General features: G+C 41.7%; 1 protein-coding gene across 2 annotated transcripts in view; it reads right to left on the bottom strand.

Moving 5' to 3' along the window:
* Positions 1–5035: 5035 nt before the first annotated feature.
* Positions 5036–23848, bottom strand: part of grin2da (glutamate receptor, ionotropic, N-methyl D-aspartate 2D, a) — a 100338-nt gene continuing 81525 nt past the window's right edge. For both annotated transcript variants that reach the window (XM_088328680.1, XM_088328681.1), the window contains 4 exons: positions 21473–21590; positions 21156–21217; positions 17709–17879; positions 5036–13519 (listed from right to left, as the gene is read on the bottom strand). In XM_088328680.1, coding sequence (XP_088184806.1) covers positions 10508–13519; positions 17709–17879; positions 21156–21217; positions 21473–21590 — 3363 coding nt within the window. In that variant the 3' untranslated portion in view covers positions 5036–10507. The remainder of the gene's footprint in view (positions 13520–17708; positions 17880–21155; positions 21218–21472; positions 21591–23848) is intronic.

The following is a 23848-nucleotide window of genomic DNA, read 5'->3' as shown; positions in this document are numbered from 1 at the left end:
TTTTGGCGGGAAAATAAAGACAATCAATAGCAAAATTTATGAATCCGTTGATATTTTTCCGTGGATTAAATTGAATAAATGCTTACTAAATGTGGTTGCATGCCCCGGCCACCGGGGGGACGGTGATGCATTCAAAATGACGAAACATTAACAATTTTTAGATACAACAAAAGCTATTTTTAGCCTGCTTAAGTAGTTTCGTATTGTTTATTGGCATCTAGCTAATAGATCATTTTTCTAGGTCGCCTGCTGAGAAGTCACTTGAAAGAAGAGGGGGGTGAGAAGAATAAGAAGGTCAGCTGGAGGCTGTGAGGAAGGCATATAACTTGTCACTGTCGTATTCCTTAGGGAGTCCACCCGCCCCCGCATGCTATTTTTAGACGGCTGGCAGGGAAATCCGATAGCGCTGCACCAGTTATTTATAGATACAACCATTGATCCAACGATGGCACCTTGCTTCATATTTATCCTCCTCCCCCTTTCCCTTCATCCAATTGATTTCATTATTCATACCTTCCTCTCCATCTCGTTTATTTTCTTTCATCAATCCTCCTTCCTCTAAAAAGTCTGTTTCTTCCTCCTTCCTTTTTTATTAGACTTACTTGCTTTTCACATAAATTAATTTCCTTCCTTTCCGCCTCCCTTCTGTCATGATAACTGATGCGGGGCACCTGAGACGGCCCCGTTGGCGCCAACAGCCACGGTCCCTGATTGGCTGTTGCACTCTTTAAACTCCCGTCTACCTGAAAGAACCCGGTTAGATCGTCTGCGAACCTATGCTCCCAGCTAGGCAAGCTTTTGTACTCTCCATCTCTATCCTGCCATGTTTTCTGTCTGATACCCGTTGCTGACCTCTTTTCTGGACCCGTTCATGTTTTTGCTCCTCCGCCCCGGCTATCGACCTGTTTTCTCGCTGTCAACGACTGCCTTCGCTCGACATGGAAGTGTCACTTCCACGTTCCTGCTATCTGCTACCCGTGACCGACAATCTTCGGATCGTGGATGCAAGTCCTCTTTTATCTTTTAAATAAAACTGAGGAAATTGCAATTGGGTCCCGTCTCCGTTCCTGGTCCGTGACACCTTCTTCCATTCCTTTCTCTCTATCCTCCTTCCTTTTTTTAACTTTTGAAAATGTATTACGTGAGTTTCTTCCTTCCTTTTCTATTGGTCTTACTTGACCTTTCTGAATTGAAAACCTTACTTGCTTAAATATTAATCATTACCTTTCTTCCTTGTCCTCCCCAGTTTCTTATTTTTTAATCTTTTCCTCTTTTCTTCCGTTCTTCCTTCCTTCCACCCTCCCTCTGTTCATTCTTTCCTTCATTCCTTCCTTTCATATTTATTCATCTTTACCTTCCTTCTTTATACTCCTTACCTTCGCTCATATTTTTTATATCTTTTCCTTCCATATCCTCCTCACTTTCTTTCATCTTTTCCTTCCCTACCGCATATTTTTTCATGTTTTCTTTCCTTCCTTCCTCACCTCTTTCATTTTTTTATCTTTTCCATTGTTCCTGCAATCATTTCTTCAGTCATCCATTCCTTTCTTACTTCATTTGTTCCCTTTCATAATTTTTGTTGCATCTGATCTGTCCTTCCTTCCTTCCTTTTTCTTTTCCTTTCAAATATATTATGTCCGCTGCAGCGCCTCCGCGACCCTACTGAGGATAAGCGGTGCAGATAATGGATGGTTAGATGGATATATTATGTCCATTCATTTCTTCCTTCCATATTCATCCGCCTTACTCCCCGTCTTTTTTACAAAATAGTTTCGCCCTTTTCTTCATGTTTTCTCCTATCCTCGTATTCCTTCCTTCATCCATCCTTTCATTCCTTCCTTCCCTGTGGCCTATCCCACGGTGCTTGACATCTCATGAATTACGCTGCAAAAATGGAAAAAGACATATTTGACGACTGCTGTATGAAGATGTCAACAGATGTCTCTCATCCCATCATGCATCTGTGCTCTTAAGACCGTGAAATATGAAGTGGCGTCCCCTCATCTCACTCACTCGCCCCCAGCCACATATATCTATGCAGTGCAGTTTTATTTTGTCCATTTTACAAAACATTTCTCATCTTATTGAAGGTTTGACAGCATTTTTTTGAGTCACTGTAAACTAAACGGAATCATTTCCTACTTATTTTACTGTCAAGTCTGTTATTATTAGTTCCTACGTTCCCATGATGCAAGTGACCCATGAATTCAAAATTATCATGTGTGTGTTCTGGTCCAGTTGACCCAATTAGGACAGATGAGAGACAGAAAGTGTGGAGTTGTACATGCGCGCATGCGCACATTATTTCACGTGAATGTATTTGACGAGCTCAGACCTGCAGGCTTAATGAAGACCTGATGTGAACTGTGTGCGCATGCGTATGATAATTTCATAGCGTGAGGGTATTTAGTGTTGTACTACAACAAAACAAAAACATAATTAATGCAAGAATTTTGATTGGTTGATTTGCTCTGCAGGCATTAAGTCCATCCCCCCAAAAGAGGCCAGCCTCATTACTCAGAAAATGGAGGATAGAATGGATTTGCTTTTAAGTAGTAGTTACAGTTAGTGTCCACTGCTTGGCAGCGTTGCTCCATATAAGGTGGTTAAAATGTATTGAAGACAACATTATTGCAGATATCTTGGAAAATGGCGAAATCTGTGTAAATTAATTGCGTTAATATTAGCTACTTCAAGTAAAGCGATTTCATGATTGAGTGCATTCACCATAAAACAAGTGATTTAACAACAACTGTCAGCCAGCTTTTATGTTTACTTCCTTTAAATGCACTTAAAGGTCATAACTTAAGGATAATTGTGATTTACCACTGTAAGTGAACGTAGCATCAAAATAAATACAGGTAAAGCATGTACATTTGAAGAAGACACAATACACGGAGGCCTAAAAATATATCATTTGGCAAGATTTGGGAGCCTACTTCCATAATTTCAGGCAGTGACAGGACATGATAGGTGTTATTAATTAAGAAAAGACAAAACGAGCTTGATACTCCCAGAGCAGCTGAAAAGAGGCCTCGGTTGGAGTTAGTCAGAGCTGGTGGAAGCGGCTCACAGAACTTAAACAGGCCAGTAAGAGATTGCAAAAGCTAACCAGATGACAATAGTGGCTAGAGACGAAAATGGTGGAAAAAATTGAAAGATGCCCGAATCCCGGAGTTCTGTGACCTTTGCCTGTATGAGCAGCTGTTGAAGGGGTGTGACGCTAAAGGATTAAGCATGAGCAGGTAACATTAAGAATCGTGACTAGCGGCGAGCTAAAGTCTGAAGCCAAGTGGCTAAGAGGTGGCTAGAGAATAAAACAGTGGCAATAAATTGAAAAATACTTGAATCACAAAATTCAGTGACTATTGCCTATAGGAGCAGCTCGTGAAGATGAGTAAGACTAAAGGACTGAGCAAGAGCAGCCAACGATAAAAAACGTGGCTAATGACGAGCCAAAGCCTCAAGCCAAGTGGCTAACTTGAGTGGCTCGGGATGAAAACAGTGAAAAGAAGTGGAAGATGCCTAAATCCTGCAACGCAGTGATGTTCATTTGCATGACAAGCCGTGGAAGCCGACTGGCTAAAAAAAGTGGCTGGAGTATAAAACAGTGGAAAAAAGTGAAAGATGCCCTGAATCCCGATATCCCTCGACTTTTGCTTGTATGCTTAAGGCGAAATCAGGAGCAGCTAAAATTAACAGTAGTTGCAAACCATAGTTTGCAGTCAAGACTTACGTGAGTGGCTTAAGAAGGAAACCATGAAAAGGGGCTTGTATGACGGGACTGAGAGAGCATTACATGAAAAGCTCAGCTGTGGAAGGTAACTAGTGACTGTTAAGTGCTGAAAACACAAGCTAGCGTCGTAAAATGATTAGCTGGAGTTCCGTAGTTGTAAGATGGGTTCCAAGGATGCCGGCTTGATCAAGTTGTTATCATTTGAATAGATAGTTTTTCATTTAAATGAATGAAGTATTTTTATAGTCTCTAATTAAGAAACAATTTAATATAATTTTTAAATGTTATCTTTTGGAAATCATCTGAAAGCATTTTCCGCTAGCCTCACTCAACGCAAATAGCTTCCCCGATCGAGCACCCTCTGCTGGAAAACGAGCGCCAGAGCATGTCATTAGCTAGGATTTGTAGCTTATCATTATGCAGAAAGAAGTCAGCCTGCGGCACATCCATTAAAAAAACTTTGGAGTAAGTTTTTTCCCTCCAGGACGGGAACTTTTAAGTGCCACCAATCCCCAAATCCAATCAACTGGGATTTTATTGATGAGTGCAGCAAGCACACGCAGACACACGCACACAAACCATAGACACGCGCATACGAGCACGCGCAATCACACACGCATACGATCACCAACGCACGAGTGCACACGCACTCAAATTCTAGCACGCAAGTTGAACCACTTGCATGCTCGCGCGTGTGCAGACAGGCGTATGTCTGTGCTTTTTCGGTCGTGTGCGCACACGTACACACTAAAACACACACTTACGTGCTCGTATGTTTGTGTGCACGTGTGCTGATATGCATGTATGCGTGTGCTAGTGTGTAAGCTAGTGTCAAAGAGTGCTTGTGTGCGCGTGTTCGTGTTCCTGTGTGCGCGCACACACAAAGAAGCAGACACGCACACACACACACACACACGTACACACACAGACACATGCTCACGTACGTACGCACGCACTTGCACACTAGTACAAACACTTAAGTGCTCGTAAGTGAGTTCGCGTGCAGTTAAGTGTGTGTTACAAGCACAAACACAAGCATACTAGCACGCTAGCTGTCACACTTGTAGACGCGCATGAGCACGAATACACGCATACGAGCACGCGCTCAGAACTCATCAGCACCTGCGAGTGTTTCGGCGTGACTGGAGGCTTATGGAACGCAGATGAGGCGTCCTGAGTCACACACAATCATCTGCATGCTAGCTAAGTTGGTCTGCAGTGGAAACATGAAACTCTACGCGTGTATGACGTGCACACAAGTCTCACGCACACAAAAATGAACGACATCTTCGAACGAACTCATTTTAGTTTGTAGTTCTTTATTAAAATCATCTGTCCTGCTCCATCACATTACTGTATCCCTATCGCCCTCGTACGTGTGTGTAAGCGTGTGTCTGCACCAGCAACATTTGTCTAGCACAATTTGTTAGTACAATTAGTTTGGCTGGGGGCTGATCAATCCCCCCCCCACACCCCCCTCTGAAGCTTAGAAATTGGACCACCAGAGCATGTAAGCAAAAGGATGAGTATTTTAGCCTTAATGTGAAGGTCCGTCGTGTAATATTTGACCACTAGATGGCACTGTATTGTCAAACATCGTGGCAACTACTATGTATGGATTCTGCTATGTAAAAGAAAATACAAATTTCTCGACCTATGAATATTTATGCAAATTAACATTGGTATGATGTTTTATGTATTTTTGTCTATTATTCAAATCAGTAATTCTTTTCTTCTTACTGAATGAAGGTTTTATGTACCACTAGGAGGCACTAAATATTACACACTGTTCATTTAAAGATGTAAACAATTGCAGAGTCAAAAATTAATAATACATAAGGATGCACATTAATAAAAAAATGAGGGCTGGAAACCAAAAATGAAAAACAGAAAAATAAATAAAAAAGGTATTTTGTACTTACTAGCTGAAAAAAATACAACGAAATGATAACTGACAGACATGTTAATAAATGCTAATTTTAAGTATTTCATTTATTAAATTGTCGGAAAAAAAAATCACTGTAAGCGCTATTAAAAAAAATCCAGGCAGTCAGCTAGGTTACTGGTTAGCTTGCTGTTACACTGCCCAATCTTGTACAAATGTTAGCGATGTTTTATCTTTTATTGGACAGGAGAGTGAATAGCAACAAGAAAACTGGAGTAGGAGGGAATTGACGATGATGGGGCCGTAGTTGGTGCAGTCCAATGCAACTATTGAATCTCACTTGCGTATTTACCTGAGTCAAATAATAGTAAATCAAACTTTCCTTGCACATAGTTCAATGCCAGCAACAAACGAGTCACGCGCACATATTCCAAAGTTTGTGGTACTACACAAACATGAATTATGTATTTTTGGATATTTTCCCTTTTAATGGACAAGAGACTCAAAAAACCTGGAGTAGCAGAAGGTTAATGATGATGGTGAGGTAGTTGGCACAATCTAATGTAACACACCAATCATACTCGGATACTCCTATTTTTTTGCTCGTAAACAAACAGGAAGTACATATTTTAGGGTATTTTTCCATTTAATGGACAGGAGAGTGAAGAAAACTGAAGTAGGATGGCATTAAGGATGATGGTGCCGAAGTTGGCACATTCTAATGCAACAAATCACACTTTCGTTTTCGCCGATTAAAAATAATGACAACAAAATAAGTTATTGCCGTACATTTATCATAGTGTGACAATTGACTTTGTTGGCGTCTGACTATATGTAATACAAAAAGAGTTAAAACAATTTAACTATCGTAGCAGCTAGTTCTGCAGTGTTAGCATGTAAACATTAGGCAAAGTCCCACTAGTTTAAGAGAAAATGTGTTGCTTGTAAAAAAAATAACATTATCTCCTTCGTTGTCAGGTGAAAAATTAAGAGAAAAAAAGCACAAACTTGCCCCCAAATATAAGCCAGCTTCACATGGCTCTCACCTCACTTTATAGCTAAACTCGCTCTTTCAGCCAGCTTTTTTTTCGGTTTTATTTTTTTATTTAAAACAAAATTATGAACTTTTGGTTATTTTTGACAGTAATATTTCTGTGCAAAAATTTGGTGCATTCCCAAAGAAAACCAGAATTTCAAATCAGATAAAAGGGCAGTATAAGAAGGAGAAAGAGAAGCAGTAGAGTTTGTTGAGAGGTATAGCTAAGAGACATTAGCATAATAGTTAAATTTCTCCCCCAAATATTGCCAATTATGTGATGAAAAGAAGATGGATTGATCTAAAGGATTTAATTTTGACATTTGGTGAGCAATCAGCCAGATATGACGTTCTATTATGCGTAAATCCTGGAGTCTAGTCAGTTGGAATGTGTGGGAGGTGGTGTCGTGTCTGCTGTCCAATCAAGGAGAATGAGAAACAAGCCCTGGTTGGTCGAATCCAAGCTTCAGTGGGAACCCCCCCTCCTCGCTAGATTGCAAATTCTGTTTGTCAAGTATAGAAGGAAACAGTGTTTGTTCGTCATAGTGTGTTTTTTCTAAGAGATGGGTTGCAAAGATTTGAATGCGTAGCATTTGCGTAAAAATGGCAAGATAGGAACCATTAAGCCCCAGTTCCCAAAAAACAGACTAACTACAGGACACTCGCCTTTTTACTTTTGCAACCTGGGTCAAGACCCATCATCAGCATTAAAACAAACCTGCTTGCTACATTGCACAGAGAAACCCGTTTGGGGATTTCCGTCAATAAGGGAGGTGGGGGGCTCGGGGGGAGGCACACACACAACCACACACACTCGAAAGCGCTTTAGAAAGCAGCGTTCCCGGGAATTCACGCCTAGGCCAAAAAAGCGAAGAGAAAGAAGGCCCCTCTAGGTAGACAAACGCTCGCCACCGCTGCTACAGTGACACGGTCATAAGACACTGGCACGTCCTCCCCTCTCCCCCGAACTGTCACTGGGTTGGACCCTTGGTGTCGGCTCATGGAGGCGAGCGAGGGCACAGTTACGTGGCGGTCTCTGTGAGCGTGGGACCGACGAGGGGAGCTTGGGAGGGTCCAGACAAGGACGAAAGACACAGAAAAGAGTCAAACTTAGAGCAGATCGGACTTAAATATAGATCTAGATATTTAGAGCAACACATATTACACATTGATTTGTCTCTTTTTTAAAGCTGCACAAGCAGAACACATCATGATTAATGGGGGATAAACCGAGACCATCAGACAGAAATCGGCTAACTTGGGTCCCTCCTGCTACCTCCGCCAAGGAAGCGTTGACTGTTAGAATGTATGGGCTATATAGGGACACAATTCTTTCATTTTCCATCATGTTTCTTCTCATTGGTTTCCTGTGAAAGGAAATTTTCTTGTAAAGATTATTGAGAAGTCCCTAATACTCATGTACAATTGGGGTCTTAACTTTAAGTTTTATCAAATGAATTGGTTTCCCAGGTGAGGCTACACCATTATTTGGTCTCCAACACCAATGTAAGATTGAGACCTTACATTTTTAGTGTTGACAAATGTATTGGCGCCTTGTTTAAGGACATACAGTATATTGACAATTAGAGATTAAAGGTTATACTAACACGTTTATGACTTGACAAGGTGTCATGACATTAAATGGGCTCATATTCCAATGCACGACCGGGACTTTGTGTTGTTAAATTTATTCATGCCCGTGTGGGGACAGTGTGTTGATCACATCATTGAATGGTTTCCAACACCAAAGTACAATTGAGACTCTAAATTTTAGTCTCATAGATGTATTGGTGCCCTGTGTAAGGATATATTTTGGCAAGATGTTGGTTGCACAATTTAATGATGTCCAAAACTACAATTAAGTACAATTAAGGCCCTTAGTATTAATAAAATCAAAAGAATTGGTGCCCCGTATGAGGACATATCTTGGAAAACGTGTTGGTAACAACATCAGATGGTCTCGAACACCAATGTACATTTTAGGCCTCTAATTTTACAGTGGTAAAATTAATTGGTGCCCTGTGCAAGTAAATATTTTGAAAAGCGTTGAAAAAAACAGCAAAACCTACATAATCAGAACTCTGATTCAAGCCTCCACCTTAGAACTGTAAGACAAATGTTCCAACTACTCAACAACTGCTACAGCAGACAAATGATTCTGATGGTTAAGCCCTGGTGGAGGTTTGTGTTTTTTTTTTGTCATTTGATAAACCATGAGACAGAAAACAACAATATTTTGAACGCGACCCACTGGCACAAACACATATATGGGACAGGTATGTAGGTATATAGAAGAAGATTTAGCTTGTTAGCAAAAAGGCAGATAAATTCTTGAAATGCTTTAAAAAAACTGAAGTCTCCTTAAATTTGAGTAATGAATGGCTCAGATGCAGTTTCAGGCAAGCCAAAAATGGAACTCTAAAGAAAACCACAATGAAACTCTGCCCATCAACGCTAAAAATTGACGGTAGCAGCCTCTCAGCTAGTGGCTAGCGCTATAAATTTTTATTTGCTTCTGGAGTTTGGCTGTTGTCAGCACACGGGCGCGTTGAAAAAAATGCTTGTCTTAAGAGGGAAAGGTTTTTTTTTCAAGGTGAGGTGACGCACCGAACTGCACATTGCGGACATCACCTCCGTTAGTTATCATCCAACATAGGCACGGTCTTTTGACGACAGAACATTTGGACTTGTTTTAAAGATTACATTAATGATTGGGAAAAGGGTTAGGGCAAAATGTTTCGGTCTCTTGCCAATTAAAAAAGATACACACCTTGTTTTTAAGTGTAAGGGTTCAGTGTTGGTTTCCTGTTCCGGGTTTCGGCAAAGGTTTTCATTGATGATTAGGGAAAGGGTTAGTGGATGAGGTTTCGGTGTATTTCCAATGAAAGAAACCTACGCACCTTGATGAGCGCCATCAACCACGCTAATCGGCCAAGTTACATTCAGTCAATTTCAAGTGGGCAGGGGAATGTGCGGAAGCGGCATTTGCCGCCGTTCTTGTGGTAGGTAGTTGGCTGAATGTTCCACGGGTCGTATAGCACAGTGCTTACATCGTATTAAACTCGATACATTTCTCGATATATAGATTTATATAGATCAACATCGATAACGACGACGACAACAACACAAGAGTAACGCAAAGGCATCGAAAAACCAGATGATGTATTGCTCTGGAAAGAGGGGAGAAAAAAGAACATTTATCCTAGCGCGTAAGCGTTTGTGTGCCCTTTAGTGTGCGGATGACTGCGTAGCGGGCAGCTAACGGGATACAAATCGATGTCGAGTTTGGCACTCAGCTTTTCATTAAGCCAGCAGAATGTCAGTCACAGTTGACTTACCCTGTTGTCAAGAATACAAAGACAGAAAAGCACAGACACACGAGAAGCAGAGCGAGGTGAGCAGGAACGATGGTTCTCGAGGAACGACAACTGAAACTGAAAAGAAAACGTCAGCCTCCTCACCCGGTTTTGATTATACGGGAGGAAAATGCCCCTCAAAGTTTCACAGGGATGTAAACAGTTCTTGTGGGAAAAGCAGGGCTAAGCGGTTTGTTGAAGAGGGAAAGGAACAAGAATGTTAAAGAGTGTTAAAGACTGCTAAAGGTTTGCAAGAGCAGCAGGAGTACCAGAAAGTTCCTGAGCCCTCAGAACGCACAATGAATATAAACGTCTCCTATGCTCCAGAGCCCTTTACTTAGCAAAGGAGTGTCCTTCAGCCCCCAGGATTGATCATCACACTTCAAATGCAACATTTATCCTTGGGAGGTCAGCTCCACTTTTCTACCAAGCCAGTTTTGGTTCGGTTGGGCTGAGTGGACGCTTTGTGCGGAGCCTCAGAAAAAAGGACTCTGTCAGACCTCACTCTCCACGCTGGAGAAATGGGCCGAACCCCTACGTGAGCACATGGTCTTGGTTTTTAGGGGTCCATGAGGAGACTGAGGAAACCGCTGGGGTGGAGGGACAGAGCGGAGCCTCTGATACTGCAGTTTGGCGCTTGACGAAGAAGCGGATGGCTGAGGGGCGCCTGGGGTGGATGATACCGCAGCAGGGGAGGAGACAGACGAGGTCAGGGGAGGAGCGTGGATGGGATGAGCTGAAATCTGAGGTGCTGGAAGGGCGGGAAGAGTGCCTGGCATGTTGGGAATGGAAGGTGGGGAAGGAATTCTCGCTCTTTCAGATCTTTGTGCTCGCTGCTGGATGCTCAGGTTTGACTGGCTTCCGGATTTGGATGGATTGAGTGAGCGATCCGGCTTGGAGGAGGACGACGAGTCGTGCTTGGGTTTAGGGATGCTCCCGAAACTCTGGCAGTGACGGAAAAGCTCTTCTTGGCTTCGTGAGGCCATTCGAGTCCACTTGGAAGAATGCAAATGCGGATGATGCTGAGGGGAGTAGCACGAAGAACAAGCTGTTGGACCTCTTCCTTTTTCCTTGGACCTCCGCTTGGTTTTTTTCTCATCCTGAATATGAAGTTTGTCTACTGACCAGTACCGTCTCGGCGGAGGTGGCGTGAGAGGAGTCGGCGGGCAGTGTGACCCGGATCCCCAACCGTAACCACCTTCCCCAGTTGCCCACCTCTCCCCTCGTTCCAGGAACAGGTCGTCCCTGCTGTTGATGCTACCTCCTTTGTCCCTGGAGGGATAGGTACTAAAAAACCACCCCCCACCTCCAATCCCTCCCACTCCTCTACCGTCATGATCATCCCAGTACCTCTCAAACTTCCCAAACTCTCCGGAAGAGCCTTCATCGTCTGAATATATCCCGGCGACCTTATCTCGTTCTTCATCCGAGATGATCCTGCTTTGCTTCTTTGAACGCTCGCCTTTCCTTCGCTCCCGCTCAGACTCGTCGTCTTCCTCAGATTCCCAGTCGTGGAAGGACAAACCTTCCTTGATGGGCACTTCACCTCGTGCGTCCCGCCCAAGCAGTGGTTTTCTCTCCCCTTCTATCCCGACAACATCTCTGTCTGAGCTTTTGCTCTTCCTTCTTTTGGAAGCAACGGGCAACAGGGGCAGGAAGGCTGATGGGATGGCGTCTGAGGAGTGGTTTCCCGCCCAAAACTTGACAGACGCTGATGGCTTATTGCTGGCGGACTGATAATGTTTGCTGTTCCTGCGTCCGTGCTTTCGATCTTTCCCTCGGCTATCCTCGCCTTCTTCCCGCTCTTTTTCTTTATCTTTTCTGTCGTCCTCGGCTGGAATGTTCCAACCATAGCTTCGAATGGAGCTTTCACTCTTTTTCCGAAAGGACTCCCTCCTCAGGTGAAGGTATGATGGGTAGTCCGATGTTCCTGGTTTGGCGTCGTCTCGCTTTTCAGGATCTCTTCCCTCCTCTGACTTCTTCCTCTCCTTCTTCCTCAGCTTTTCATCTTTCTTTTTTTTCTTCTTGGATTTGCGACGCTTACGTTCCCTCTCTCGTTCCCTCTCCTCTCTCTTTTTCTTCTTTTTCCCCTTTTTCCTTCTCTTGTTTTCACGTTCCCTCTCTTTGCGCTGTCTTTTCTCTTCTCTTGTCTCGCTCACATCTCCAGGGTTGTTTGTTCCTGACCTAACTCTTTCCCTGTCACCCCATGATGCCCACCACTCCTGTAACTGTGCTAGCTGGCTGCTCCTCCGTTCTCGCCCATATTCTCTCTGTGGACGAGGTTTTCGCGGCGGGATGGGCGGCGGTGGGGGACTGCACGGTAGCGAGCGTGACGACATGCGACGTGAACGAATCTTCCTTCGGGAGCCCAAGAGGAGACTGGACTCTTCTGTAAGCTGATCTGAGTCGTACTCGTCCTCAACTGTGTATTCCCGATCTCCGGCTCGATAGCGGAAACTCAAAGACGAATTGTAGGAACTGTCGCTAGAGCATGACGATAGAGAATTAGAGCGGGAGACCGAGACAGAAGAAGATGAGGAGGATGAGGACGATGTGGATGAAGAGGAAGATGACGAGGCGCTTGAACCGCTGGAGTAGAAGCGACACGGAGATGAGGGTGTGGTTGGGGTATGCGTCGGCGAAGAGAGGGAGACTGGCAAAGGGGGAGGGGGGGGAGGACGCCGACCCCTCCTACCCATAATATCACTTGCCCCGTACCTGCCCCCTCCTCTCCTCCCCAGAGGCAAGATGTTTTCATATAGAGGGCCTCCTGAGCTCTTTCTCCTCGCGAGACTTCCACGTCGCCAGAATGGAGGCCTTCGTGGTGAGGAAGGCAGTGGAGGTGGTGGCTTACTAATCAAGTGTCCTTTGGAAAGAGGCCTCAACATTCCAGTGGCTTTGGGTCCTCTAGGATTAGCTTTCGGAGTCTGTTGGCTGCCCCCAACCTGGTGGTCCGTGTTAGCGCCAAGCCCCTCCGGATCAATAGGACCATAGTACCGCTTATACTCATCTAGCCCGTTGTCACCGGCTTGGAGTTTCCAGTGTTGTCCCATGTTTTGTTGGTACTGTTGCTGTGCCTGGAGTTCGGTGATGCCCCCTGCAATGCCCCCGATGCCGAGGCTCGCACTGCTGCTGCCACTCAGGACTTTCTCCGGCTTGGGCCGGTTCCAGCGATCCACTACGGCCAGTCTGCGGTCATGGCGAGGAAGGAAGGTAGAGCAGGGCATTGGGCCTTCAAAGAGTGGGCTGTTAGATGGTCCCAGTGCCATTGCGGAATGTCCTGTGGGTGGCGACGATCCTGGCAGCATGGTGGTGTAAGTTTGCCCCTGTGGCTGCTTTGGGACGTGTTTTGCCGGGGGCTGCTGCACCATGGCGATGGCAGTAGTGTTGTTAACAGTGGCGGTCACCAGGTGCTGCTGGGCCACAGTGGGCACCGTATGATACTGCGGCAAGGAACTCTTCCCCGTCGCCGTCTCGTCCTCAAACTGGCAGCAGCTGTACATGCCCTAGCGGAGACACAAGCAAGACGAGCCTGTCAGGAACACAGAAACGTACCCGTTTGTGAAAGTCAACATTGTCTTCCCCCAAAACCAAAGTATTCTCGGCCGCGTGAATCTGGCGTGGCAATCTGCCGACGGATTTAATAATAGTGTCCTTCCCGATGACAGCGGCGGCGCTATCGGAGTCCCCCGAGCCCGCCGCTCAACGCTCTGTGAAATTGAAACGAGTGCGAGTCCCGGATTGGCTTCTGGCGAACCGCAGAGGAGACGTAAAGCAAGCGTGCTATACGTCTTGAAAGATAACGCAATAGCTAACAGGGTTTGGAGTGATATTTTCATTTCTATTTGCTTTGGGAGGCTGTGCCGAGTCTGAAAAACACTTTTATGCATGTGACTGTATCATGCAAACACACCCACTGAAAGTCGATACAGCAGACTCTTGGGAAACGGCGTTCTCGACTTGTGACGTTTTTATTTTGTGGTGTTGGATAAGCTGTTTTAACAGACCCTTTTAACTTCTTTTTCACACTATATGACATCAACGATATTACGCTTATGGAATAGAAGTTTGCTATTGGTCGCCATCAGGGCATCATGAAAATGCAGATATGCTATTGGCCGAACTACCTCCCAAAATGATTTTCAGAATCTCATGTGCTTTGGAGAGGCTTTCTGTTACAATACTTTAATTTTTGTACGGTACTTATTCGAAATGGATTTGCAGTGATGCTAAAGACAAGCAAAAACACGATAACCACGGAAAGGAAGCTTGCTATGATTAAGAAACACAAAGAAGACAATTGACTTTCCTTTGCTAAATTGCCTGGACGAAACTAATCAACAATTCGGACTTTTAAATTGTTGATTAAAGCAAGCAGAGGGTTTGAAACCATTTTTTAATGTTAATCCGCTGTCTCAGCCAACGTTCCCTCTAATTTTCCACGGGTCTGAGCATTACCACATAGTCGGTGAGCAACGCTTGAAACAACAGTGAGCAACCATAATCCGCCGTGTGGCAAGATAATTAATTATCAAACATGTCCAAAACTTGACATCAAGTAACATTTAGCTGAGTTTCTGGCAATGCAAAATTATTTTTCTCTTTTGAATGAATTGAACTCATGTACTATTGCAAAGGTTGTACGGCCTACAAACGTCATTTGGGCTTACAATTCTTTCCCAAGATATCCATTTTTTTTTATTTCCTGATATATTTTGTCGCATAATATTAACAATTTTGGGGGCTTATTTAGTCGGTTGTAAGATACAGAACTGTACTTAATCACATTTTTTAGTGGAAGTACAATGTTGGCGACAAGATTCACTTGATATAATTGGAATTCAACACATACCTTTTCTTCTTTTTTCCGTGTTTTTTTTCTACTTTTTTTTTAAATTCCTGTAAAAAAAATCTCATTGTGTTTATTTTTTCCGAGCTGTTACTTTTTTCTTTTTGTTCTCTATTTACTTTTTTCCCACATTTCTTTCTTTTCTTTTTTTCTGGCTTTTTTCAAAATTTTTCCTTCTTTTTTTCTCTTCCTTTTGTTTCTTTTTTTCTCAGCTTTTCACTACTCTTTTATTTTGGTATTTTTTCTTTTTTTGTTCTATTCCCCCCTTCCTTTAAGTCATTTTGTGCATAAATTTACATAATATTTGGTCATGTTGGGATTAAAGAAGCAAAAACAACCTGAAGAGCCGTTTAGGACCCGAAAGAGCCGGTTCCTTTTAGTGTGCCGAGCCGAAGAAGCCGGGTTCTCGACAAACTTTACTCAACTTTGTTCTACTTCGACTCGACTTCAAAATACCCGTTTAGGACACAACGTCAGGGGAACCAATGTATTTTTACCTTCATGCACTGTAACTTAAGTTGTTTCTTAATTAGTAATTTTGAGCCCTTAATTTTGTACGCTGGCTAGATTTTCTTGTGCGTTGAGAATGTGCGAGCAGTGCGCAATTGCCCACGCGCGCAGCTTAGAGGGAACGCTGGTCTCAGCCAACCTCTGCATCCACCTGCTACTTCACTCAACCAGCTCAAGTCACCTCACACCTAAGGTGAACACAATTTTATTTTTCGTTTACGTGCATAGTAATTTATAATTTCATTAATTCATATGCACGTAATTATACTTTAGTACTTACAATATATGACTTTGTTATTTTCATGTTTTTATCAAAGTTAGTGGGGCTCTAGAACACATTAGAATGCATTATTTCATACCCCTGGGGATACTGTACTGTTTTAAATTGCTAAAAAAACTTGGACTGCAAGGAGAAGGACATTTTAGTTTTGAAAATAACGATTTTGCAGGATTTAAGACTAGTAGTTCCTGTGAGTCAGTCCGACCAATGAAAAGCAAAACTCAAATGCGTGTCACCTTCACCAGCAGAGAGCGCAACAGTGAGCCACAAAGCTCACTCGACTAGTTTGGATTAATGAGGAACAAACGTATTTACATGAGCTGGAACCCCTTCAGGCATCAAACCGGTTCATAAATCAGCGCGGGCGTCGGAGGGGAGCGTCTGTTTAAAGTTCAAGCTACTTTACGGCAGATGGACGTGATTAATGTCCTGAAAGCAAAGCTGGCTTGAGGACAGACAGCAGGATGAGGAGGAGGAGGACATCCTGCTTCCTGTTTTGGCAACCATCTTCACTGCAGAAGCAAACGGCGTCGGCAGTTTAACGTCGCCCGGAGACCAGCCAAGTTCAATAACAACATCAAATACAGCTAATTACCTACTCTCAGATGTGGTCAAGGTCTTTATTTTGTCTGAAATGAAGAATGCTTATAATGCCTGTGTAGTTACTGTATATTTTTACTTGATGAACACCTGCAAAGAAGAATGCTTACAATTCCAGAAATTGGTTATTTTTAATATTATCACATGCAAAGACGATTGCTCACGACAGGGTTGGTTTATTTTAACTATTATTGAGCGCTTTCGAACTGTTTGCATCATTTTCCCTGTGGGCCAATCATGTGGCTGTTCTTTGTTTTCCACACCCCTTAGGGTTTATCTGTTTTTTGTAACTTGGGAGATTTAATACATAAATACTGTATTTATCTATTTTTATTTATAATGTAGATTATACCTCAGCCCACAAGATTTTGGGTACATTTACATGGAGGACATAATTCGAATGGATAGGAAATACTGCCTGTACTCCAATTATGTAAAGCCACAAAACCATGCACAGAAATCCAATTAAGCACTATTAATACAGTTGAGTTAAAAATAACCCCAGTTTGGGTCAAAAATTGACCAATTTTTCTGAATCTTTTTCCACAAAACAACCCAATATTTTGGGCTGTTCTAAGCACAAAGACTCACAATGTTTAGTACATTATGAACACGTTTTGAGGGGTGTTGTTTTAGACAAAAACTCCTTACCTTACCTTTCTAGACAAATCGAAACTATTAGTTTGTTTAGTGTAAAACCGCCCAGCCCAACTGTTGGGTTGGTCAATTTTCAGGTCAACTGTTTTTCAAAATGCAAATAGTCTGGGTCATTTTGTTAAGACTAACCCAAATTAGGTCGTTTTGTGTAAAACCACGACGAAAAATGTGTCAAATCAACCCAATTATTGGGTTGGTCCTGATTTTGACTCAAGTGTTTTAAGAGTGAAGTCTTGGTCAGATTGCCAGTATTCTGACTGCAACATTGATTTAATGTGTCATTTTCTGATTCTCGTGCTTGTATCAACAATAGAGTAAATTGATTGTTTGTGCGCACATACCTTCCTCTGGGACATTTCTATGACCCAAAGCACTGTAGTACAGAGATACTCATGTGCGTTGGGTGATTTCTCTGAGACATTTCCGTTTTTTTCAGCCTCTGTGGTGGAAACGCCACTGGTTTATCCCCTTTTATAGTGGATGTCACAGTTGTATTCATCCATATATAGTAAGGGTTTATGTTTTTGGCTGGACTTGTACCACATCTCGTGAACACATGAGACACAGGAATGGAGGAAAACAAACATGATTATAATTCAGGGTATGTAAAGCAGCCCACTGTCCATCTAAGTCTACCCTTGCCCTCTTGTGGCTGTCTGTGAAATGGATAAATAAAAAATCAGCAAGAATGCATGGTGCACCTAATTTTTTGTCCAAGGTAGAACAAATGTGTGATTTGAATTCCCCAAAATACAATACCATCATGGAGACTAGTTTAAAATCTTAAAAAACTCAATACCCTGCTGAGTGCCAGGAGGAAGTCCATGCCACCGGATCGCTTGATGCAGTGGCGCAGTTTCCAGTAGACCAGATGCTCCCAGGCGAAGACCAGCAGGCTAAGGCCCATTGCTACCAGCAGCATGTAGAAGACACCAGCCATGTTGTCGATATCCAGCTTGCTGCTCATCACCTGCCAACACAATGACGAAAATACACGTATCCCTGGTCATCCGGAGCTTCTAGAGTTTCTCGAATGGCTAGATCCATCTTTTGAAGACCACTAAAGTGTTTTATTTTTTCTTTTATTTTCAATATTCTTTCTAGTACAATAAAATGAGCAAAATATAACGTTTAGCATGTATTTTCATCCTTTTTTACATTTTTATATTTCAGTGAACAAGTTAATTGTATTTTTGTTGTAATCTAGGTATTTTCTTCCATTTAAGTATTTTTTTACCAGTATTTTAGTAAACAATAATTACAAAATGTTTTGCAAATGGGCATATGATTTCTCATATTTTTAAGAATGATCTATTATGTTCTCTTTTCCTTAAATAATATTTTAACATAAAGTTTAGGGTTAAAGTTTATGGCATTGAGGTTAGATAAGATTAAGGCTTAGATTATAACCTTAGCCACAAGGGTTACGATTGCGACTAAAGTTAGGGCTAGTGTTAGGAGTTAGGACTAGGGTTAGGGGGTTAAAGTTATTGTGTAGGGGATTAGGGGTTAGTGTTAGGGGGTTAGGGTTAGTAATTTTTTGTAATAAGCTTTATTATTTTATCATATCTTAATTTGTTCTATTATTTAAAAAAAATGAATTGTATATTATATAATTTTATTTAAATAAAAACAGCTGTTGTCGGATGATTTAACTGTTTTTTACATCTTATCTGTCTTTTTTTAGGGAAGAAATATTCTAATTATCTGACAAATATTAAATATTAGCAAAATCTTCTAAAAAGTATTTTTTTGTTTTTTTCCCTTTAAAAACTAGGATTAATAATACAGTAAAAATAGTAATGGTCCTCATTTTATTGTACTTTAATATGTGCTTTTAATAAAATAATGAAAAAATAATTCTCAATAAATAATACATATAAATAATAAACCAAATATAAATAACAAAATAAATAACACATATATATATATATATATATATATATATATATATATATATATATATATATATATATATATATATATATATATATATATATATATATATATATATATATATATATATATATATACAGGACTGTCTCAGAAAATTAGAATATTGTGATAAAGTTCTTTATTTTCTGTAATGCAATTAAAAAAACAAAAATGTCATACATTCTGGATTCATTACACATCAACTGAACTATTTCAAGCCTTTTATTATTTGAATATTGCTGATTTTGGCTTACAGCTGAAAAAAACTCAAAAATCCTTTCTCAAAATATTAGAATACTTCCTCAGACAAGGAAAAAAAATAATTTTATAACAGCAAAACTAAATCAAACATTTGAAAATGTCCATTGATGCACTCAGTACTTGGTTGGGAATCCTTTTGCACGGATTACTGCATCAATCCGGCGTGGCATGGAGGCAATCAGCCTGTGGCATTGCTGAGGTGTTATTGATGCCCAGGATGCTTCGATAGCGGCCTTCAGCTCATTTGCATTTGTAGGTCTGGTGTCTTTCATCTTCTTCTTAACTATACCCCACAAATTCTCGATGGGGTTCAGGTCAGGGGAATTAGCAGGCCAATCAAGGACTGTGATGCCATGGTCAGTGCACCAGTTACTGGTGGTTTTGGCACTGTGGGCAGGTGCCAGATCATGCTGGAAAATGAAATCCTCATCTCCATAGAGCTTTTCAGCAGATGGAAGCATGTAGTGCTCTAAGATCTCTTGGTACACAGTTGCATTTACTCTGGACTTGATGAAACACAGTGGACCAACACCAGCAGCTGACATGGCTCCCCAAACCATTGCTGACTGTGGGAACTTCACACTGGATTTCAATCAACTTGGATTTTGCTCCTCTCCAGCCTTTCTCCAGACTCTGGCGCCTTGACTTCCAAACGAAATGCAAAACTTGCTTTCGTCTGAAAAGAGGACTTTGGACCACTCTGCAACTGTCCAGTGCTTCTTCACCATAGCCCAAGTCAGACGCTTCTTCCGTTGTCTTGAGTTCAGAAGTGGCTTGACCATGGGAATACGGCTATTGTAGCCCATTTCCCGGACACGTCTGTGAACTGTGGCTTTTGATACCTGGACTCCAGCTTCAGCCCACTGTCTTTGAAGCTCCCCCAAATTCTGGAAGCGGCTCTTCTTCACAATTTTGTTAAGGCTGCGGTCATCTCTCTTGGTTGTGCAGCGTTTCCGGCCACATTTTTCCCTTCCAACAGACTTTTTGTGGATATGCTTTGAAACTGCACTCTGTGAACAGCCTGCTCTTTGAGAAATTTCTTTTTGTGTCTTACCCTCCTGATGGAGGGTATCAATGATGGTCCTCTGGACAGCAGTCAGATCAGCAGTCTTCCCCATACTTGTGATTTAGTTTACTGAACCAAGCTGAGTGTTTTTAAGGCTCAGGAAACCCTCGCAAGGTGTTTCGAGTTAATGAGATGATTCAGGTGATTAGTTGAATAGCCTACTTGTATACTTTTTCATGATATTCTAATATTTTGAGATAGGATTTTTGAGTTTTCTTAAGCTGTAAGCCAAATTCAGCAATATTCAAATAATAAAAGGCTTGAAATAGTTCAGTTGATGTGTAATGAATCCAGAATGTATGACATTTTTGTTTTTTTAATTGCATTACAGAAAATAAAGAACTTTATCACAATATTCTAATTTTCTGAGACAGTCCTGTATATATATATATATATATATATATATATATATATATATATATATATATATATATATGTATATATATCTTATTTTAGGGGGGAAACATCTAGAAAATAGGACAATTGAAATATGAGCAGAAGATTTTGATATGGCAAATTGCAGGTAATGTTTTAAGGATTTCTTAATACTCATTTTATGTAAAAAAAAAAGGAGAATTTAAGGTTTTTACCTGTTATTTTATTTCAAAAATGCGAATTCAGATTTTTTTTCTGTTACTTTATTTTTCAAGGCTTTTTCTTTTGTTTAAAAATGATTAATATAAATAATAAACAAAATCAAAATGATAAAATAAATACTAATTCTTATTTATTGGGGAAAAAAATCTAGTAATTGGAAAATTATTAAATACGACCCAAAAAAATATTGCAGGCTGCAGAAAATGTGGCTTATTCTGTGGAATTTTTGAAACAACGTTTTAATTAATTTTTCAAAAAGTAGAATTTGAGAATATATTTCCTGTTAATATATTCAAAAATATAATTCAAATACAGTAAAAGAAAACAAAAAGACAAGGGCAGTGCCTCTTTTTTTTGCATGACATGCATTCGACGTCGCTGTCGTACCTCAATTTTGTCGTTGTGGCAAATTCCCGACAGCCAAAGACGTTCCAACATGTCAATTTCATCTACAAAAAACAAACGTTAATGAACATGAACACGAGTCCGGTTCTGACATGAATCGACCTCGGGGTTAATGAGCGCCATCTGGAGGCTCGGCATGCGGCCATGCTGACTACAAGGCTCCACTGCGATAAAAAAAATTAAAAAATCATCAAACTCAATCCACCCTTCCTACAGTAGCTCACGCAATGCAGTTATCCATGAGAGTATAAATTCAGCCTGGGTTCATTAATTTATAGGATGTGCAAGTGGTTCCGTACCGTCTCCCACCAGCTGCAGCAGTGCAAGGTCCAACGGTCGTTTCCATCGGGAGTTTTTGTGCAGGGCGATTCCGTAGCCGGTGGTGGCAAAAACCTTGCCGGAGCCGATTGTCATCACCTGGCAGGAAATAATCGGCAAAAGTGTGAGAACCGTCTTGCTTTTGTGCCCCAAATGGGTATTGCAAGTTTCATGATAAAACTATAGAGATAGAGACAACTGGATAAAGATGAAGTAGTACGTAGGTAGGATTTGTAGTCATTTAGGATTGCTAGATAGGTGGGATCGGCTAGTATGTAAGTAGTTCGGGGAGTAGGAAGTACGTGGTTTTTGGTGGGTAGAAGTTTTGTCATTGTTGGGTGAGTAGGTAGGGAGGCAGCAGATTTTGGCTGGGTGTGTTTGGTTAGGTGGCTCGGTAGGTAAGTGAGTAGGGTGTTGGGTGGTTTTGGGTGGGTGGACACGATAGGCAGTTAGGTAGGTCAGTGGGTAGGTAGATGAGTGTTTTTGGGTAGGTAGGTAGGTGGGTTTGGCTGAGTTTGTTGGGATTATTTTTCGGTACGTAGGCAGGTGTGGTTCAGATTTCTCGTTATGTGGGATTGGTAGGTCGGTCGGTAGTTTTGGGTGTTTTGGTAGGTGGGTGATTTGTTTTAGAAGGGTGTGTTTGGGTTAAGTCGGAGTGGTAGGCAGGTGGGTTTTTTTGAGTTGGTAAGAAAATAGGTAGGTCAGTGGGTTTGTATGTTTGTGGTTTTGGGTGAGTCAATAGTAGGTAGGTGGGTGATTATGTGTGTGTGTGTTTGGGTTAAGTGGGTGGGTAGGTAAGCAGGTGAGTAGGGGCATGAGTTGTTTTGGGTGGGTTTGTGGATAGGTAGATGGTTTTGGCTGGGTGTATTTAGATTACGTCAGTAAGTAGGTAGGTAGGTGGGTGGTTCGGGTTGGTAGGTTCAGTTTTTTTGTGGGTTTGTTTGGCTTAGGTCGGTAGGGGATAGGTAGTTAGGTATATAAATAGTGATGGGTGTGTTGGTAGATAGGTAGGTCGTTTTAGGTGGGTGTGTTCAGGTTAGGTCGGATTAGATGGCAGGTGGGTAGTTGGGTGGTTTTGGGCAGGCAAGTAGGTCACTAGGTGGGTGGTTGAGGCAGGTAGGTAGGTTGCTTAGAGTGAATGTGTTTGGGTTAGGTTTGGAGGATTGGCAGGTAGGTAGGTAGGTTGAGGGTTAGTTAGGTCAGTCAGTAATTTTGAGTGTGTCTGTAGGTAGGTAGGTAGGTTGTTTAAGTTAGGTAGGTAGGATTGGTATGCAGGTGAGTTGTTTTAAGTAGGTAAACAGGTAGGTAGGTAGGTAGGTAGGTAGGTAGGTAGGTAGGTAGGTAGGTAGGTAGGTAGGTAACTTGTTTTAGGTGATCTATTTTTTGATGGTTAGTTGGGTAGGTTGGTAGGTAGGTAATTGGGTGTTTTTTGTGTCTGGATAGGTAGGCTTGGAGTTTATTTTTGGATGAATAGGTGAGTAAGTAGGTCGGTGGTTTTGCATGGGTGGATTCGGTGTGTGTGTTTGGGTTTGGATGGTTAGTTCGGTCGGTATGTGGGTACTTTTGGATGGGTGTGTTTAGGAAGGTAGGTTGGTGTGTAGGTAAGGTGGCTGGATTTGGGTGGTTTTGGGTTGTTGGGTTCATTTAGATGGTTAGGTGGGTGGGTGAGTAGGTAAGTAAGTCGGAATGTAACACTAAGTCATGTATTATTTTATTTGTTTGGTATTGGGTGGGTTTTTGGCAAGGTAGGTAGTCAATCGGTTAACTCAAGTACAGAGAGATTACACACTCAATCGGTTTGTAGGGGTTCAATAATTTGACTCAGATGGGTAAAACGCAGATAATCCATCTGCCAAATAATAAACCATTCTGATTCAGTCAGTTTGTAATGTGGTTAACTAGTCCAACAACCAGTTACTAAGTAGTTAACTCGTTCAATTCCAGATGTTTCTCTTAAACAAAAAGAGACGGCGCCAGCTGATTATTCGAGATTTTGCCTCAGTTTTAAAGGCCTACAGAGACTTTGTTCGGTAGTTATGGAAGCGTAAGACATATAAGAGGAAAGATTAGACCCTCATATATGTTCATCTCAGATCCGATGTTTCTAGCACATACCATTGTTTCTGCAACCAACAGTTGAAAGTTGTTAATTTCCAAGAAAACGTCTTTTTGTGAAAAGATGCATTTCGAGCAGAAGTTTCACTCTGGTGTTTTTTTCATTTTTAATACCTCCAACATCTAAACAATGCTTTCCATAAACACAAGGGCACTTTGCTTGTAAAGTAGCATTTTTTTGCAAGAACACTGAACTCATGCATGAACGATGTTGAACCTTGCAAGACCTTTTTAGCGGCCGA

Source organism: Urocampus carinirostris, chromosome 2 (genome assembly GCF_059441175.1).
Source record: "Urocampus carinirostris isolate Australia breed hairy pipefish chromosome 2, RoL_Ucar_1.0, whole genome shotgun sequence".
In the NCBI taxonomy this organism is placed as follows: domain Eukaryota; kingdom Metazoa; phylum Chordata; class Actinopteri; order Syngnathiformes; family Syngnathidae; genus Urocampus; species Urocampus carinirostris.
Note: the sequence above shows the minus strand (reverse complement) of the source record. Positions and strands in the feature narration are given on the sequence as shown.